The following is a 21,562-nucleotide window of genomic DNA, read 5'->3' on the forward strand; positions in this document are numbered from 1 at the left end:
CTCAAATTGGCAGTCACCCTTGTTTGACTGCTGGACTTTAACTACACCACCACATGCATTCTCCAGACTCACCCAAGCTGTAGCTAAAAGAGAAAATAATTAAGGAAAGCACAAATTAAACAAAGGATGGAACATATTAGTGAGGCTACTGATGTTGCAATTATGAAAAAAAAAATTAAATTAAAAAAATGTAAAGTATTGGTGCAAAAGACATTTGCAGCTCATGAGGTATAAATGTTTGTTCACTCCTGATTGCAGAACAACACATGCCACTTTTCAGTCATCTCTACCACAAAATATATCTCTGGGAACTTGCACAATTTCAGTGTGGCAGTGTCCCTCTTCATAGCCTAGATATTTAAAAATGAACCACCATTTTCTCGGTTAGGAGCAGCTGGCTTAGAAACATGTTCCTTAATTAGCAGCTTCTCCCCAGGGATATTTACTCAGTAAATTTACTCTCCATTGGAAGTGCTGCTGGTGATTTTAAGAACAGAGCTCATCTCTTCAGTGTCCAGTGGCATTTAACTAAGAAAGTACTTGCATTTATTTAGGGGGTGGCTCTTGCTATTTGTTTTGCATGGAAAAAACAAAAAAAACTGTTAAGCGTGTTTGCTGATATCACTACTCAGCTATTACACTTGCTTAGACATTACTGTTTCATAGGGTTTAAAAGAAAAATCCACTATTTAATTTTTTTCAGTCTCTTCCTGTAATAAAAAAAAAAAAAAAAAATAGAAAGTTATTTGAATGCATCTCACTCAATGCTTGAGACATTCAGGACTCAAGGATCATTTCAGGCCATCCTATATCTAAGGGAAAAAAAAAAAAAGAAAAACAACACTTGCTCTTCACATTGCATTTCTTCAACTTAGAAAAAAAAAACCACACACAGCAAAAGGAGCTGATCTGGAGGCCCATGACCTCAGTTCACTTTACAATCCTGCTAGACAGCTGGACCCAGATTGAGATTGTCACTTAAACATCAATAAATGTAGCTGGTTCCCTTACGTGACTGAGAAATGTGTTTAACCTTCACAGACACCTCATTCCCACCAGCTGCCAGTTGGCTGAACACAGACTGACCAGCAATTAACAAGGAATGGGCAGATGCTTCTTGCTTCAAAGGTAGAAAATATAGCAGACTCTAAAACATTACCCAGAGGACCACAGTCAGAGAGCTCGTGATGCACACACTGAGTGGCCTAAACACAGAGCTTATTGCAATGATTTTAAGGGGACATTTTATCTGAACAAACCAGCTCGTGGTGATGTGGCTGGGTCTAAAATGGGAATAGGGCTAACCCATGGATGTGGGAGAATAATAAAAACTGTCTCTCCAGTTCAGCTCATGGGGAAGCATACACAGTGGTGCTTTTATGTACCCTGGAGGCAATAGAGCGCTGCCACAATTTGGGATCTACCAGCTTGATGGCTGCTGTCTTCCTTTATGCCACAGTTTATCCACTGGTAAAATACATGAATGTTCATCCATTGGAAAATGACATGAAACCTCCAAGGCAGGAGCAATTTAAAAAAAACACTATTAGTCATTATCATTATCTCAACATTCATAGGTATTTCTTTTTGGTGAAGGAAGTGTTTACTGTTTCTTTTACAAAGTGATGCAACATTAACTACCATTTTTTCCCTGAAGGTGATTGAATATAAAGATGAAGAAGAGAAATGAGGGTTTCAGTTGCAGTTAAATCTCTCTGAAACCACCTGATTTCTGATGGTAAGTTTATTCTAGTAAATTTTAAACCATACCTTTTCTAAAGACTCTTTGAAATTTTTAAACACTTTCACTTTAAGACTTGTCATTAACAAAGCCTATCACAGAATCATAGAATGGTTTGGATTGGAAAGGACCCTAAAGATCACCTAGCTCCAACTTCCCCGCCATTGGGAGAGGGACATGGGAAGGGACACCTTTCATCAGACCAGCTTGCTCAAAGTCATATCCAACCTAGTCCTGTACACTTCCAGGGATGAGTATCCAAAACTTCTCTGGGCAACCCATTCCACGGCCTCAGCACCCTCACAGTGAATTTCTTCCTAACAAATCTAAACACACTCTCTTTCAGTTTGAAGCCATACCCCCTTGCCCCATTACTCCATATCCTGGTAACATGTCCCTCTCCAGCTTTCTTGTAGCCCCCCTCTAAGACCGTAAGGGGTCCAAGTCTCCTCAGAGCCTTCTCTTCTCCAGGCTGAACCCCAACTCTCTTCCAAGCCTGTCTTCACAGGAAAGGTGCTTCAGCCATCTGACCATTTTTGTAGCCCTCCTCTGGACTCACTCCAACAGGACCATGTCCTCCTTATGCTGGGACCCCAGAGCTGCTCGAGTGCTCCAGGTGGGATCTCACTATAGTGGAGTAGAGGGGGAGAATCCCCTCCCTTGACTTGAAGGCCACACTGCTTTGGATGCAGGGACCATGCAGGGTCTGGTTGGCTTTCTATCTTGTGAGATCATACTGCCAGGTCACCTTGAGCTTCTCATTAACCAAAGCTCCCAAGTCTTTTTCCCCAGGGCTGGCCTCAACCCAGCCTATATGTGTGCTTGGGATTGCCCACAGTCATGCTCAGGACCTTGCACTTAGCCTTGTTAAACTTCATGATATGAAGCCTCTGTGTCATACTTTTAGACCTGATACTCATATCTCTGCTCAAATCTCCCTTTCTGTCTTTAAACACTGGATGCTAATTGTCTCACACTCAGACATTCAGAAGGCCCTATGGTTTACTCACCTTTGTGTGAAGAAGAATCTTGAATCTTCCATCTCCTGCTATACATTTTACTTAAGACTCACAGAGCAGCCAGGATGGCAGGAAGAGTTTTTATGCTTTACCCAGTGAATGGAATATAAAGTATCATCCTAGGAATTTTATTCCAAAAGTTCAACCTTGCTTTGCAAATTTATGCAACATCATTAATGCTGTGTGAACAGCTCTTGGGAAAAAAAAGACCAACCTGTTGTTTTAATACCCTGAGAAAGTCATCCCAGCCTGCCCTCACAGAGATTCTGGCTCATTTTTCCATTTTTCCTAATATCTTTTAACCATTCTTCTTTCCATTTTGGCAGTACAGATGCCTGTTCAAGCAAGGACTTGTGTCATGCCGACCTAACAAATAGCCATTATGTTCCGCAATGAGAACACAGAAAAAAAGATGGTATGAACAGGAAAAAAAGAAGCAATTTGAGCACTGCACGATGCCTGAGCAGAAGAGCGAGCAATAATCTCTTAGACAAAACTAGTGAAAAGTAATCATATGCTGCTTCTAAAATGTCCTTTTCATTCTTAACTCATAATACAGGCAGCACAGAACTTTGTGGATTAATGGCTTTCTGAGGTTAATGATCCTTGTTTGTGTTGAGCTCTAGAGGAATTGCCTGGCTGATCAGGAATCTCTGGGAAATTTTCTGCTCCTCCGACCAGCAAGTCGATCTAAGGATTGCCTATTTCATGGGTTTTGCCAGTCTCTGTGAATGGAGATGTTGGATCCTTTAGTGAGTGACCTCGTGATTATAGCAACCTTTCAAAAACTAGCTGCAACCACTGGGATACAAAGAACTGACTCATGTTCTTAAGTCATCTAAAGGGAAAAATTAGAGACAGAATGAATAATTTACCTAGTAAAAATCCTTTTGCAAGAACCATATAATGGTAGCATTGTAATGACGTTTCTCTAGTAAAATATATGCTTATACATATTAACTTCTAGTAATATACCTTCAAATGCATACTTTTGTGATTTTTCACAAAATGATGGGATGGCTGAGGTTGTAAGGGATCTCGGGAGGACATGATGTCCATCCCTGTCCCACTAAAAAGACTCTTCAAGGGCAGGTCAGCCCTCCAGGGCCATGTCCAGGTAGCTTTTGAATACCTCCAAGGATGGAGACTGCACAATTTTCTAGGCATGATGTGCCAGTACTCAGTTACTCTCACACTAAAAGTCTCACGTTTTTGGTTTGTGCCCATTGCCTTTTGAGTGTCCTTGCAATGACATCTTCCAGTTCTCAGCACTTGTGGGTGCATCCCACCAGGGCCCATGGATTTATGTGTGCCCAGTTTGCTTAATGCCCAATCCCAGATCTGATCCTCTTTCACCAAGTGTACATCTACCTTGCTCCAGACTTTTGCCCTGCAGTTCCTGAAGGCCACTCCACTTGTAAAAACTAGGACATAAACACCCAATTCCACCAAGAAAGGCAAGAAGGAAGGAATCACCTGTTCATGATGCAGACAGGATAACTGATAAGCTGATACTAAATGGATACTATATGGAAAAATTAACATGTTAACAGGAACACCACATACAAGACAGAGGAGGAGATTTGTTTGGACCCAGACTCAGTCTTCCAGGTATTGGTCTCTCTGTTGTGTACAAAGAGCTGCACTGCTCCAAGGCAGCACTTAAATCAATGGTTCTGCTGAAGTACAGTGCTTAGTACACAGCTCAGTCTGTCCACAACACAGATAATCTTAAATTAAAAGTAACTGAAAATCGACACCTATCAATTTTCGAGGCTAAAGCTTTCAATAAAAGGAGTCCTGAAATACCCTTCTTTCAGAAATACTGGAGAGAATATATATATATATATATATATATACACATATACATACACACAATATATGGAGCATCTATTCAGACAGGACCCTCTGCCCTTCCTCTCATTCCTTTCAGGAAAGTTCCAGGGAAATCCAACAATAAAAATGACTTATCAGCTGGAAAATGTGAACTAGGAACTCAAGTCTTCTGGGATATAAACACCTCCTATAAGCAAATTGGAACACAGGTTTTCTTCCCAGCTGATTATCTTCAGCCAGTGGTCTGGAGTTTTATGCCAGGCAACAGTAAGTTCAAAGTCAGTCTGTACATAGCCAGAGCACAGATCAATTATTCAGCCTGTTCAACCTTTCCTGCTATACATAATCTAATTACAGTTCCCTTGTTTTCCCTTGTGGGTCTCCAGAACATCTATTGGCCCTCCAGTATGGCAAAATAATCTTCATGAGTACAAACATGTCCATGAATTCAGCTAATGAGACGGATCTTTCAGTTCTCTCCTCTTGGAAAGCAGAGATAGAGATCTGCCAGAGTCCTTGGCTGAATTTTATGGCAGCTTCTTCTTTCAAGTTAGTTTTGCACACTTAGAAATTTAAAGTGCCATATGCTAACACAAACATAAGACAGAATTGGGTTTGGGTGCCAAGTCCACCTTTTTCCTCAAAGACTTTTCAGTAGTGGATTTGAAGTGAAAACTCTAATCAGCACTCCTATTTTCTGTGAAGTGTGCTTACAGCAAGGAAACATCTAAGTGACCAGAGTGATTTCTAACAACAGAAGTCTCTCTCTTTAGATAAATAAGCTGACAGATCTCCTGCCACCCCAACCCTGCCTACTCCTGGTACCAAAGCCAGCTTCTCATTTAAGGCAACTGGGGAAAATTTCTTTTATATTCATCATCACTGATCAAACTGTCTCTGGTCCCTCACTAAGTAAATAACATAAGATTTCAGGGGCCAACTGCAACAGTTGCTTGCAATTATATTTAGAAGACATACATGCTATCTGCCACATAATGGCTGTGAACCAGAGTTAGACTGGGAACAATCCTCAGTCACTCAGTTTTTTGTCTCCTCTACAAAGCTGACTCCCACACTTCCCAACATCACCTTCTTTCCTGCTCCTGATCTGTTAAAAGTAACTATACCTGAACCTTGTCACCATTTCCCACTTCAGTCACATAAACTGTGCAGGTTGTTCAATGCCTCCTGCAAGTCTGTAAGGCACAAGGTGCTTTCAATAGAGAAGATAACTGCACAAGCAATAGAGTAGTCGAGAGGGTCCTTCTGAAGCAGTTAGTTCATGTTCCAAAACTAAGACAGGAAGGAAAGTAAGGAAAAGGAACCAGAAGATTCACCCTCTGAAATCCACACAAGTCCTATTTCCCATTTTAGTTTTGACCCATTGAACTTCAAAGTGTACAGTGTGAACAGGATCAAAAGATTCCTTGCCTCAAAGACTGAACTGGATTTTTTGCATCTCTTTTCTACTGAGTGACAAAAGCTTTGCTTGTTGGAGATGCAGCTCAACATACTTGAATGTAAAAACAATAAGAATTTCCATGCTTTCATTAGAAAAGCTGTTTCTGACTCAGAGACAGGAGAATATTACGGAAGATTATGAGTTTATAAGAAAAAATGAATCAGTAGCTTCTCACTGACAATATTTGCTTCTTTGCTTTTTTAGAGTGTTAACTCAGCTTACCTCTGTTACACATTGTGATTTCTTTTCCTATTCACTTCAAATATCAGCTGATTTCAATACTTTCTAGGTCAGGGAAGTGGAGCTGATATAAGTTCTGCTACTGTATGCTGAGTATCAGAGACTTAAGAATTACTTGAGATGTTTTCATTTGTACTGCTTTTTTTAACTGTGCCTTTTTCTTTGACTTTAATCTTTCCTATGCAAAATCAGAGTCTTGCTTTCCAAAAGAAATGGAGAACACAGCTCAGTGTGATGGCAATGGATGCTGGAAACGTGGAAAAAGAAAGAAAGGACTCAATTTGTTTAATTTCTTATGATATTAGATAATAAATACAGATAATTTTTCAATCACTCTAGCATAGTTTGAGATTCTATCTCCCTTCTTTGATGCTAGCTATCTGCTTTTTTTCTAGATTAGGAATCATATTGCTTCCATGAGAAAGACAACAAAACTGAGAATCAAGGACTTGTTAAAACAATTTCTAGACAATATATTTCATCATATTCATATTGCATTTGATTATTTGCAGGGGGGTAGGAAAAAATAAGAAAGGAGAAATGAAGTTTATTTCAACTCTCTGTTTTAAGACTTTTCTCTCTGATCATTTATTACCCTTAGGGAGCAAGGCAAAGATAATAATTCAAAGGTACTGGTTACTGTGTGAAACCATATAACTGCAAAAATGTACAGTGAAAAGCTAGCTTGGAAAAGAAAAAAAAATGCTCTTTTCTTGGTAGCATCTTCCCATGATATGGATCATTTCTGTGGATTGACACACTGAGAAGATGTTTACCCATATTCTATAGCTTAGTAACAGGCACTATAATTTGAAATTTCTACAGAACGAGATATTAAAAATGCCAATCATTACAGTACTGCTAATCTCTTGGATGTGGGGCCAATGGGACTACATGAGTTTTGCATGCACACCCACCCATATATGTGTACATGTATATGTACATATACACACACCCATCTATATACAATACATACACATATATATGTAGCTGTAATTTAAAAATCCATGAAAGATTGGAGAGGAAAGGAAGATGCTCTTATACGCATACAATTTTCAAATCACACGCATGATTTCACGGCATCAGGATTAACTAATGGAGGAAACAATCCCTATGTCATCTTTAAAACCATCAGCATTTGAAACCTTACCTGTAAACTTCTAGGACATGAGTCCATTGATCAGAGGTAAGAACAAGCTCTGTGGTATGGAATATGTTCTATAGGTGGAAACTGCTTCTAAGTATTATATCTATAAAAATTTACTGAAATCAATAGGTTTAGGAAATGTTTCACACCTGACTGAATTAGACCATAGCTGCCTATACAAGTTAACTTTTATATAAGCCCTTTTAGTATACTCTAATTATGAATAATCCTTGCAAACAGTTTCACTTCTTTAATGTCAAATATTTAACAAGAGAAGTCAGAAGTAGGAAAAACATTCTTCTCATAGTCACTTTTATTAACTAATACTTTGCCTAGTTATTTTGTGCATAATAGAAAAGAGGAATAACAGAATACATGAGTAGTAGCTTCAAAAATAGTTACAAAAAGTGAAGTATTGAATTATTCATTGACTGTTCCTACATATTTTTTTAACAAGTGGAAAGGGACTTGGGATTATGGTAAGGAGTATTACTCCAGAGTTTGTTCACCTCCTAAGTGAGAATGCCCATTCCCATTTCTTCAGGAGCCTAACCTTTATTTAACCAATCAGCTATCCAGCAGGGACCTGCTTATGTCCTACTATACACTGTCAGACTCAGCAAGATTCCTTGAAAGTGAGCCAATAAGAGAGAAGGAATCACACTCACTTTTAATGCTACAAAGGACATTGATATTCATAGTCCAGTAACTTTATGGCAAGCATAAACCTCTTGGAGGAAGAAAGAGTAACATATCTGAACACTATTTTCATTGGAATAATTTCAATTCCAACAAGACTAAAAAGTAAAAGGACATGAAATTTAATGAATTATTCCATTTGGGAAAAAAGTCAAAAAAGGGAGAGAATACACATGACTGAAATGTCTGTCTTGTAAAAATGTCACAGAAGCATGCACTGAGTAATTCTGAAGGAGATTTTCAGGAGTTAACAAAGGTCAGCTAGTTATCTTAATCATTCTTTGCATAAAGTGCAAATAAAGTGCTACACTTTATTGTCCAGAATTTTGGAGCCTGATGTCTCACCAACCCTCTAAACAACTGTTACCACCATATTGCAAGTGAATAAAAAGAGGTGCAGATCTGAGGAAAGCACCATGGTTTGTACTGCCTGACGGTGCCGAGACCTGCTCCACCTAATTTCCACATGTACTGAGAGTTCCTGTTTCCATCTAAGTCAAAGGGAAATGATAGGACATTTGCAGCTGACAAAAGAAAAGGTCATTTTCATTGTCTCAAGCTCTGCTCCTGCTGAGCTGCTACAGGACATCCTTATGTCTTGATCCCAACCCCAAGCACAGAGACCCCCTTCTAGAGCTCCACAATTATAGGTTGCTTATAGTGTATTCCATCAATAAAAGTCAATTGACTCATGTTTTTAAGGTCATTTCAGACTACTCTGGCAGCAATAAAGGTGATTTAAATGATATTACATTGTGATTAACTTTAGGGCTATTTCCAATTGCCTGAGTGGCATCAATAGACCTGAGTGTAACTGAGAAGCAGATTCCAAGGTTTTACCACAGCAGGGGCTAACCTCTATCACCCTGGAGCTACACACTAGAATATTCATACATCTGAAAATCATAAACACATGTCTACAGGAGCAAATTAGAGATGGAAATCTGGGACTGGACAGGAGAGGGTTAGGGTCACCTCAGGAATCCCACCTCCCTGCCAAAGCTTCACTTGGAGTAGATCTGTTCACGCAGTTACTATTCCAGTGGCCTCTCCCAGGGATTAGGGTGCCAATCCACTATCCCATGCCAGCCTCAATGCTAGCCACATGACATAACCAAGAGAGAAACTACTGCAAACTCCATACTGAGAAAAAAAACTTTTTTTTTTTTTTTTTTTCCTATGGATTTTTTTACAGTACTTGAAAGCTTACTTATTTTGGAATTTTCAAGGCTTCAGAGTGGTCTGGATCATTTGGTCAAATCTACATATTCAGCCACATTACATTAACTTTCTATTGTTCTGCCACAGGCCACTGAGTCACAAATAAGCTTACTCATCACTTGCAGTACTCCAGTGCCTGATAACTCTTGGAAAATTCAAATTTCACCATTTGTCTAGGATGATGTTTGTCTGGATTGATTTTTTTGAAAGCACTGCAAGGACTCAGGAGCCCAAGTTTTAATGAGAAGACAAAGGTATATGCCCCTAACATCTTTACACATTTTCAAAAAGTACCCACATTAAGTATCTTTAAACAGGAAACAGGATTACACCTCATGTTTGGGTCAATTAACCGAGAAAATTTTGACATATCCTGGCTTTAATATTTAGACAAAATGGCTTTATTCCATTGAAACAATCCAGTGAGGAGCAATACATGTCCCAAGAAAGAATGAAGGATAAAATTATAGTATATTTCTGCACCAAGTGCTCTTGTACATACATTGTATTTCTCACTCCCTTATCTTGGTGGCCTAATGGATCTCACTATGGAATAAATAGCAAGGAATTGCTATTGTAAAACCTTGCCAAATGGAAGTCAAAACACATTTTAAGCCCCAACAACATGATTACTCAAAGACTGAATAGGCAAGTGTAGCACTGAATGCCAAATAAAGGGACATAAACAAGAGCGATGGCCATTTCACAAACTGAACACCATGAAGTTGATAAAGTTGAAGACACAGAAATGAACTTAAGTGCAGAATTCTATACTATTCTCCCACAAGAAAACCCTACAAACAAACAAACAAACAAACCCCCGAAAAACTTCACAGAGTTGCATGGGTCTCCCTTGGGTAGCAAATCAAGACTACTTACCATTCTTGGAGAGAATCACAGCCAAATATTCATGAAAGTAGGTGTTGATGTACAGCAGAAGGCTTGGAGTGTGTGCCGTGAGAAAGCTGAATGCAATATTCTCCTTGGACACGACAGCATCCACATAAATGGCAGAGCTTGAGGTGCTTGCATTCTTTGTGACAGGATAAGGTTCTTGGAAAGTATAGGTAACAGAAGTGCCAGCTTCAAATAATGCAGACACCTCTGAAAGTAGATATAAACCAAAGGAATTATTTCAGCTACTGCATTTTCAGATGTCCCAGGCAGGAATGGACCAGAACTAACTGCTTCAGAAGTAGAACACTGCAAAACACCCTTGATCCAGCTGACATCACCCTTCCTTCACTTGTACAACAGTGTGTCCTTCCTTGCAGATTGTTTGTCTGGCACAGAGAAAAACACTATATGGAGACATAAACTCAACTATTTCAGTGCTGGAATCAGAATTCCACAAGATGGAACAGCCCAAATGTTTGTCAGGCAAAGAAATGCTTTGTTCACCATCTTCTGATAGTGTCACGAAAGGCAATATTCTCTGTCTTGCCCCAAAAATAGATTTGGTCTTTCCAGTCTCCTTTTTAAAGAAATTAATTATGAAAGCAACACTTTGCCCAAAGACAGCCAGTAAGAGAAGCTGTCTCTGGGAGCATCAAATAAAGAGAAATATCTACCTGTGCATCCTCAGATCCTTAGAACTCATGCTTCTGTTTTCATTAAACAACTAAGCCAATTTACACTAGCAGATGATACAGCCCATTTAGCAAACCTGTTGCATTTGTGAGGTTGGGGGACAGCCATGGAAATTAAAAATTCACACTGCACCTTGCTGTTCCTGAGTAGTGATTTTGTTAGTTCCAGAAAGCATGTTCTATAAAAAATTAGATATTCCATATTTGCCCTGCTTTTTTCTGGTGTTGACAGCATCTCCTGTAAGCCACCAGAAAGTTTCACTGAGGACACATTCACCAAAGACTGAACCATGCAAATCAGTTTTCTCCTGAATGCTTCATGCTTATTTTAAAAATTTCTTAACGTTCGGGTGAGTTGTTGCAGGAATGGGAAAAAAAAAAAAAAACAAACAAAAAGACTACCTCTTTTTTGACACATCACTGCTCTAAAACTTTGTAAAGAAAAACCTTAAGGATTTGTTAAGGTGAACAAAAGAGGATGAGGTTTAAAAAACAAGCAACCTAAACATTCAGACATGATCAAACACTTGCTATAAAACATTTCAGCCCTATTTCCTAATGTCTGGGGACAGTTACATGCAATGGAATACAGGAATCATAGTGAGATATAGTGGTAAACTATGGTACAACTAACACCATTTTAATTTCTGAGACCAACAGAGAAGTCAACAAATGGAGGTGATGGAGCCTGCTTAAGAAAAACATTTAAGAACACTGAAGGGACAGCTGATTATAGAACAACTTGAGATGTGGGGGACACCAAGCTGACATGAGTGAAATGGTGCGGTAATTCAGAGTTATTGCACAAATAACTGGGATCAAAGCTTGCTGCCTACCCTCCTTGCAGAAAGGTCCTTCATAGGCCGAGTTGGTACAGTCACAGAAGTAACCATTATACTTTTCCACACATTTTCCTCCATTATGGCACAGGTTCCCATAACTGCTGCAATGTCCTGGGCATCCAGGTTTTACACCAGGTGTCATTTTAGCTCTCTCCTCCAGGTCAAGTTTCTGTCCATTTAAATGTAGAGATCGAATACATCCCAAAAAGCCCTTCCGTCTGGAAGCTGTTCCCCCTGATAAAGAGAGAAAAATGGACATGCACGTATTGATGAGTCTGAACAGTAACCAAAGCCATGAAGCTCAATCCTGAGGTACACTGAGGTACAAATATGAATCCACAAATTAAAAACAAATACTATATATCAATGCATACAGTGGTAAAATATGACAGATCGACAGCCCTGGAAACTAAAGGTGTCTCTATTTTTATGAAAGAACTAGAAAGCTGTATGCGACACTTCCTTTTTGCCATTCTTCTCTTTTTTGGCTTATCTACTGCCCTGTCTGGCATTGAAACCACAAATTCATTTAGGAGAAAGATTAGCTTCTTTATCTTATGTCTGCATATCATCAAATACATGAGAAAACCAAACCGAAAATGTTGGGGTTTTGTTGGTTTTTTTTCCTATTTGCTGCCTTAGTACAAACAACACTCTAATCCCACCAGCAGGAGAATTGTACTTGCTGATGAGTCCAGATAGCAGGGATGAGTCATGTTCAGCACCAGGCCTGCTGGCTGAAGGGAAATGACTTGAGTCTGAATTTATGCATGATTGCCCAGCCTGATGTGTTGCATGTCAATGGCTGTTGTAAGCCTGAAACACAAGTTCAGTTCACAGATGTGTTATTTAGTACAATGGTTAAACAATTGCATTTCTTCCTGGAGACCAGAGCTGTATGCAAGAGGGCAGTTCAGTCTCTACAAGCTAACTAGCATCATATCTGTCAAATGAAACTGCTAACAGTGTTACAGTAAAGGCACTTTTCCGTAAGTGGTAATCTCTGAGAATGATAATAATGATGATTGTTGAAGTTCTCTATGAAAATATAACCATTTTTCTTATCATACACTTTTTCTTTTTGGCAGTTGCCAATGTTTTGCTTTTGAAGATACTGCAATTTTGATTGCTGCTAGGAAATCTAATTCTGGTTCAGGAGTTATCAGCATTTGCAGACTCTTAAAAGCTAGCTTTATTGGTGATTCTCCTGCAAAAGTAGTATGAAAGAAGTTATTATTCTTCTGTAGAAATTGGCTCTCTTTCATAGTCTACGACTTAAGAGATTACATCACTTGATAATCCCTAGCAGAAGAGCATTTGTTTTTTTCTATAAATTAATTAAAGCAAGACTTCTGCAAACTAAAGAGAATGCAGCAACATTCTGAAAAGGCATGGTGTTCTACTACACCATTCTGTCATACTTTTCTTTCTGGAACACTAATAGCAGAAACACTGGATGTGAATTAAAGCAATTGAACTATAGATAGTATGCATGAGACACATTTCTTTCATGCTCATTTCAATGCCTTTCTCAGAGAAATAAATATTTTCAAGTTTCTCTTTAGCTAGCTATTGTTTTCAGATGAGCAAATGTTAGCTCACTTATGTTAAAGGCCCTCTGAGGACAAGAATCAGGCTTTCTGCATTTGCTGCACTGCACACACAATCCTTTTGTTTGAACAGTAATCAAACAAAAGCAAGACCCAAAACAAAACATACCACACAGATTTTTCAGTGAAGTCTATATAAGTAGAAATGGGATTTCTCCCTTTAAGACTACTGGTTACTCTGTTCTCTTTTGCATTGGAGACCACCACAAATATTACAAGGATGAATGAGAGTTTCCTTGCCTCCTCTCTGCACACATGCCAATCCCAGCTGTACCATACAAAAAATGAGTAAAAATTATTGCTAACTGTTCTACGGGTGTCATGTTTATTGCACTACTCATATTCTTACTGCCCTCTAAAGCACTATGGAAAGCCATGTAAAGTTTCTCACTCTTGTCTTCTATTTTCTTGAGAGTATACAGCTTAACACAGACCAGCTATATGATCCGAGACACATGCAGCCACACAGCATTGATTAAGCAAATATATTGCTTATTTTGGACAGTTTTCTTCAATTGACTAGACCTAATCTTCATATACATTCATGCAAAGCAAAGGAAAAACTGAAAACAAACACACTAAACTCTTCCCCAAATTAGGCTTTGCAAATTCTTCCAACTCTTATACGAGCCTGATGGACTAGAGACTTTAATGGATGAGAACTAAATGTTTTATTAAAGAAAACATATTTTAGGATAAGCCTAAGGACCATAAACACCAAGGTTAAGGGTGTATTTTGCTGAGTAGAGGTAACAGTCAAATGAGCCAAGCTGTTCCCAGCAAGGTGTTTATGCAGCTGAATTTTTGTGAGGAGCCCTTGGGAAAGGAAGGGAGAGTCTGAGAGGAGGGGACAAGAAGCTCACAACTGAGCATTCACAGCATAGCTTGGTTTCACAATTGGCTAAATAATTAACATTCTAGCAATGAGTTGAGGATTTACTTTAAAAAAAAAAAAAAAGGACTTTTTGTTAGTAGAAACTGGATTAGGGAGGCTGAAAATAAGTATTAGAAGCATTTGTGTAACTGATACAAAGAAAAGGAAAGGGCAGAGAAGTACAGGAATCACAATCAGGAGTAGGAGAACTTGCTATGGTGTTCCTCAGAAGACCTTGAAGGCTGAAATATATACAAAACATACAGGATACACGAAGAGTTAGGCATTAATTCCTCCTCTCGGCCTCCAAAATATTCCAAGGTGTCTACAAATGCTTTTAAAACCAACAGCAGTAAATAAACTCCTTGTTTTCCTATCATTCCTTCTCTCTGTCTCCAGAGAAAGTTTCTCAGATGTTGACTTTCTTTGGGTTTGGACTGTCTACAACAGACAGAGGATATTCACCTAAGGATTCATTCCTTGCTCAACTCCTCCCAAGACAAAAACAGGAACACAAACGCTTAGCTTTGCTAATTTCCTGAATGTACCAAACAAAAACTTCTGACCAAAGCTTTGTACATCAGATTGATTTCTCAGGATTTTTATTTTGCTTCTCTGATGTTACCAGTCTGAGTTCAAATCCTATCCTCAAAGTGGTCTGTGAGGACAGCCTTTCCCATCCCCATGATGGAATCTTATGCTCATGCCTTCACCAGTAGGTAAGACAGGGCTTCATCTCAGACCACGCCACAATGACACAACTACTCACAGGGAGAGCTGCACTATACAAAACCATGTCACACATACTGAGTGCTGAAAACGACTGTCCATTGAAAGGAATGGTTTTTGCCTGCCCCGTCTGAGCAAGTAATTTGCTGAATTGGCTCGTTACTGGACAGTTTGGTGCAGTTGATGTTACTTAGCTGCACATTTGTTTGGGGTTTGCTCCTTCTACTGTACTTTTTTCAAATTTACAGAAGAAATCTGGCAAGGTACAAGGACATCCATGCTCTGACAGGATTATAATGCAGCCAGAAGCAGTTAGCACCCAAGAACTACTAAAAGAAAATGAGAAATGGTTTTCTAATTCCTTTCTAACTGCATTAAAATCCAAGCTTGTTTGAGTGTAGTGGCAATGCAAAGTCATTTTTCTCTTCCACTTCACAGACACACAGAGCTATCTCAAAAGCCTGCCACACACAGTCATTAAGGCTGGAAACCCCTTAATCATTGTCAGTATGCAGAATACTGCAGAGACAAATATATTGTAGATTACAGGGGGAGTAGGGAGCAATATTATGTGCTGCTGCTTCTGTCCTTTTTACAATGGTGTTTATACATTTATTTTTCAGATGGGTTAAAACTCTCTCTGCATGGCTGAGGTATTAAATCAGTAGCTTTTTATTACGAGATTCAAATGAGACTTTCAGGAGAGACAAACTATATCTCATCTGTGTATTGCTGGATTTCTGCCACCTTTCCCTGGAGCACCGAGGGACAAATAGTGCCAGAACCAGGAGGCAACCCAGGTTTCCAACTCTTCTGACAGCTCTCAGGAAAACTTAGCAAGTCACAGATAATTCTAGCCTTCAATCTGGCAGAGTTAAGGCCTGAAAAAGCACTCCCAACCTCTTTTTTTTCCCTGTCTCTTTTGTTCATGGTTCAGTAAAAGTGTGGATGGACGACAGAATGCAACGTATTTATTGCACTGTGAGTACTTTTCACCTCTTGGCTGAAATAAATACCTATATCCTAGGGTTTTCTGTAAACACTCACTACAATCAGAATACAATCAGTTGGAAGTCCCTGCTGGTATCAGGGACTAGCTTCCAACCTATTCCTTAAAGCATAGCTACATTCAGATGAGGTACAAATTAATTTCTCCACCAAAACCAACGGGACTTTTTTGGCAGAGCTGCTCTCCATCCACTCAGTCCCCAGCTTGTGGGGATGCTGATGCCGTTCTGCAGCAGGTGCAGGGCTTTGTGTTTGTCTTTGCTCACAAGGGCTCCTGTTGGCACATTGCTCTGGTGAGGTCCTTAAAAACCATGGATTTTCATGACACAATTCATGAATTATGTCACTTTAAAACCACCATGAAATTCACACAGGTAACTTGTTTATTTTGCTGAAGCTGAGCAGCAAGCTTACAGGCAGATACTGCTTTTCAGATGTGAGATGGCAAACAGTTGATATATATGACATATCTAATAGATGACCTATGATTAACCCATCATATTTAGTCCTTTAGAAAGAAACAACCAAAAAACCACGAAGTCTATTCAGTCACAAATTACCTAATTTTCCTAACTGGAAACAGTATGTTGGCTAAATTTCTCTGATGTTTCTAAGGTGTCTGGCAGCCCAAGCTTGCTGCCTCCAGGCCTGGCCTCCCACAGAACATGTTCTTAGGATCAATGTAGTATTTGAAAAACAAGTGATTAGCAGCATGCTTCATACCAGAAAACAGAAACCTTGCACTGTGATAGTCTTAAGCCTCCTTTCTGTGTGTTCTCCTCTCCAGCTGAGTCTAACAGAGATCATTTTAGGTATAAATCAACAGCTGTGTTGGAAGGACCTCTGACATTGATGCAGCCATATATATTTATTAACAGATTAATTCTTTACATTCAGAGCCCAGTAATTACTGCACACATACACAATAAAAAGATCAAATGAATACCCTGAAAGCTACTTAAGTGTAAGAGTATGAATATAGAGGTAAACATTATTAAAATGCATTGACAGATTGAAGTTTGCTACAGCATTTCAGCTAAGTAAAAAAATCCATTTTAGTGAAGGAATCAGAGGTTACCTGAATGGCCCTGCATAAGAACACTTACATCCCACTCCATCACTGAGCAGATTACTCAAAAAGACAGCATTTGAATATAAAAAAGAGATAATTCCCTTCATAACTCATTATCATCTTATCAAAAACAAACTAGTTCCAATCCAGGTTTCTGTGTGAGGGCAGTAAGTAAACAAAATATATGCAGAGATTTTTCTTTCCCCTTTTAATTTTCTTTTTTCCTCTTTGAAAAATCACTTTGTTTTGACTGTGCTCATACTTCTCTCACTCATGGACTCTCCAGCCAAATAAGGGTTTTGGTGGGCATGCTTGACAGAATAGAATTTAAAGACCATACTGTCTTCAGGCTTTGCCTCAGAAATTTATATGACAAATTTTTGACTTTTGAAATGTGCCTAAAGAGACAGGTCACATTTTTTTTACAGCATCTTACACAGCCAGTGCTGCATAAGAAGAAAGGTTATCAACTCTTTGGTAATAAATACATTTCAGGAGTTTGACCCCAAAAATACCATCAAGTATAGCGTGGTTAAACTACAGTTTGTGCTTTGTTGTTAGAATTGTTTAGGTTTACTTCATGTTGCCTGTGCAGGAGTAGAAGAAGAGAAAGCAAAGTCAAGCCACCACATGCAAGCTCGATGGTGAGATAAGAGCATTCATCACCAAAGTATTTGAAATACTGTTATCTACAGGAACCCTTGGATTGTCCCTACCTACAAATAACTGGCTGTTAAGCTGCAGGCGGAAGTGTCCCTCAGCAGGGGCCTCCAGGACCTTCTTGGGGAGGTTGTCCACCTGCAGAGAGGTTTGCTTGAGGTTCCTCTCTGCCCGGACGTAGTGCCACTGGTTGTCATTCAGGGCTGTGGGAGACTGCACAGTGGCTTCCGTGGGGCCATTCCCAACATCTATGGAGAAGGTGATCTCCTTGGGGGCTGCAATAGATAAACAGATGTGAAGAGGAAGTGAAGGTCTGGATTAAATAGTGGTTTTGACATCAAGAAATCTTACGTCAATATGGGGTCCATTAACTTTTATGTCAGCAAATAGTACAGGATCATTTACCTCCCATCTCCTACACAGCAGCTTATACGTAAATTTAAGCCTGCAGCCTCACTGTTTGATCTCTGCTGTGATTAGGCTTGGTTGTGGGTACCCATCCTTTTTTTGCTATAAAAATCACAGTGCTCTAGAAATGGCACTTCTCTTTTTGAAGTAAAAGTGCCAAATGCTGCACAAAAGTCTCATAATGGTCCCAGAAGATTTTGGACAAATAATGATGGGAGAAAGGATGAAGATCTTTTCAACTAGATCTTTTCAAAATGCAGGTAATTAACCATTACATAACTTGGCTGCATGTGGTGCAAGAGAATCCTACAAGCATTTGTTTGCCTAAATCTGACCCAAGATGCACAAAAAAAACCAGGTGAGCAAAGCTACTTAATAGGTGATCCTAAACTAAAGCTGTATATATAAAACACATCTAGAAATAATAAGGCTCCTAGAAACAGGACAATAGTTGAAAAACAAAAACGACATAAAAGCTCCATAAAGGAGTCCACCTTCCTCTGCTGGAAGCCTGAAAGGGGCTAGAACTTTTTAACATTCTTGCTACTGATTATTTTCCTCTTCCTAAAATGCTAGATGCACTACAAAGACAAAGAACCAGGTCCACACATCACACAACCAGACGGGTGTGGGCTGAAAATTCCTAAAAATCTTGTTATTTCAAGTCCAAAAAATTGGATAGGTCTGGTTTTGGAAGCTGTTTCTTAGATAGTTAAGATACGAAATGCTCCATAGGGATAGACAAAGATCTATTCTGAGCACCTGCATCTGCTAAAAAGTTGTTTCCCTTTGAAGCAGCTGCTCCATGGAGCTTCCTTGATACGAGGCCTTTAGGCTGCAAATTCCATCTGGCAGCAAGAAGCACAACAACAAACTACTGATGAGAAGCCTAAATCTAAATGATTTTTTCCCAAACTTTTAAATAACTCATTTCTCTAGGAGTACAGATGTAACACACATCCAGAAGCTTTCACTGAACAATCCTCTTAGTTTACAGCATTTGTTATATTCAATGCCATTTTTACTTCTGCATCCCTGAGAATAAAATGCACTACCCTGAAGTACAACCAAATTGGACCTTGATGTGCAATTAAGAGTAAATCACACCTCATTACCTTGTGATAATCCACCATGACATTTACCACTGGTTTAATGAATTGAAGGGCCTTGGGGCCCTGTTTTATTAAATTTTATTTTGGGGTTATTATAAGCATATTATCAAATGCGTAGCACTCAGTTTGTTTTCCCTAAGCTTGACAGAATTTGGAATACACATGTCATATTTCATGTCAAAGCTGCTGTACTCTTTTGTCACTAATAAATACTTGAAGTCATCGCAACAGGAGTGAAGCAAAATCTCACTAATTAAATTCCCTGCTATTTCCCTTATACACTGAGTAGCAGTTACACTGCACTCACTTAATAGATTTTGAAGTATTCAAGATCCATTACAACTGTGACTAACCTGTATTGCATTAGTGTCCTGTCCTTCAAAAATTCTCACCTCGTAGCTGCACTATACATACTGAGTTCCTTTGAAACACTAGGGCTGCATCAGACTGAATATGTTACTGATATGAAAATAAAAGTAACCATCAGAATGGCTGCATTAAATTTTTCAACTTTCAACTAAAAACAGCCTATAGGTACCAGTAGTTTTTTCTCTAAAGAGCAAAAAATATCAGTGTTGGGAAAATAAATTCATACTCTTGTTTAAGAAAGATAAATCTAGCCATAACAAGATTAAGTGTAATGAACAAGTCTATACAGGGAAACTCTGGCAGGAGAGGTAGGTAAGTCTTGATAAAAGAGTCTTTATGTCTCCATCTTATGATCTCCAGGCACTTCCAGCCATCTAAAAATGGCAGCAAATATGTCCTTCCCAGTTCTCTGCATCTGTCAAATTGGGCAAAACCACCAAGATTCCTGAGCAGTGAAACTTACAGCTTATTTCAATTCGTATGAAGTCTTTAATCCCAAGGTTTTCCAAGAATACCCCGGACACAGCGGTAGTTTTGAAGAAGAAGGAGATGTCCGCGCTGACCTCGGCGTGGAGCGTGGGGAAGTGCAGGTAGGAGGCCTCCGTGTTGAAGGAAGCAGCATTCCAGAACTGCCCTGCAAACACAACCCCCTTCTCTATAGTTAATTGGCACAGGACAGCAGCTGCAGGCTGCATGTAGAAAGCCACCTTTTATCAGAGAAATAGTCTTTTTTTAAAAAAAGACAACAACAACAACAACCACAACAAAAAAGGAACATTCTGTACCAATGGAAATTGGGAAGAGCTAGTACTCACTGTCTCCATAGCAACGCAAAGGGCCGATTTTCCAAGCAGCCTCAGAATTTGATCTGTTTGTGTCAGTGATCACAATCTGAGTTACAGGCAAATGGTCTTTGAAAGCAAGGAGGCCAGTATCGTTTGTCCTGGATTTTAATACACAAACAGAAAGAGACAGATTAACCACAGACAAACCCTTTCAGCATTCGTCATGTAAGACAATATTTAAAAGATGCTTACTTAAAGAGCTTTTGCAGAATTACCTGGAAGAATTATGACAAGTACACACTGTTTAAGATAAATGTGCTCCCATGTATGCTCTACCATGCAATACTGACCACTGAAGACACCATTTGGATACACGATACTGGCTGGGCTGGGCTGTAAAGCGGCTTCAGCTGTGCAGAACAACTGTGAAGCCAAGGAAGAGCACTGCCATGCTGACTAATGGGCATTAATGTAAACTGGGCTCTATGGGGTTTCCTCAGCAGGATGTATTTGCCGTGGATCAGGTCTAAGTCCAAGTCTGCATTTCTGTAAAGTTAGCTGGAGACAGATAAGGGTGTTTTATGCTGGCTTTATGCTTTACCCGAGCAGGAAGAGGACAGGTGATGCCTGATCCAGCCTGCTGTTAGCAAGGGGAAGCCAGACAATTACTGATCCAGCTTCAAGATGGCTGGGACACGACTGACCCTGCACACTGCAAAAGTAGCTGAATTGGCAGAGTGAGTCAGACTGAATTGATCCTTTGCACTGCACGCTGGGGACATTTTGGTTCAGCAACTGAAATAGTCAAGGCAGATTTACTGCATTGTCAAACTTCTCATGTTTGGTTAGCTGGGCTTGTTCTTCAGCTGCGACTAACTTACACATGGCTGCTAGAAAGGAAAAGGAAGTTTGATTCTTAAAGGGTAATTTCTTTGTTTTTATTCTGAGTCAGTTGGACAAAAAAGTTGTCCTCAAAATGCAGTGTAGTGTTTTGTGGCAGGTCCTTAAGCCGACCGAGTGGCTTTGGCTCTAGCAGAGTACACAGATGTGCATTCATCCCACTGCACTTCATGAACCCAGCTGAGTCCCTCAGGTACCAACCCTGACCTTACCAGAGCAGACCTGCTCTTTTGAGGTCT

General features: G+C 39.5%; 1 protein-coding gene across 1 annotated transcript in view; it reads right to left on the minus strand.

Annotated features, from left to right (window-relative positions):
* The window catches only part of CNTNAP5 (contactin associated protein family member 5), a 200,544-nt gene that overhangs the window by 23,249 nt on the left and 155,733 nt on the right, over positions 1 to 21,562 (minus strand). Inside the window, exons 15-19 of the mRNA XM_053983157.1 lie at positions 20,454 to 20,581; positions 20,102 to 20,272; positions 17,806 to 18,024; positions 11,791 to 12,030; positions 10,245 to 10,469 (exon numbers count right to left, since the gene is read on the minus strand). Of these exons, the coding sequence (XP_053839132.1) occupies positions 10,245 to 10,469; positions 11,791 to 12,030; positions 17,806 to 18,024; positions 20,102 to 20,272; positions 20,454 to 20,581 (983 nt within the window). The remainder of the gene's footprint in view (positions 1 to 10,244; positions 10,470 to 11,790; positions 12,031 to 17,805; positions 18,025 to 20,101; positions 20,273 to 20,453; positions 20,582 to 21,562) is intronic.

Source organism: Vidua macroura, chromosome 7, assembly GCF_024509145.1.
Source record: "Vidua macroura isolate BioBank_ID:100142 chromosome 7, ASM2450914v1, whole genome shotgun sequence".
Taxonomy (NCBI): domain Eukaryota; kingdom Metazoa; phylum Chordata; class Aves; order Passeriformes; family Viduidae; genus Vidua; species Vidua macroura.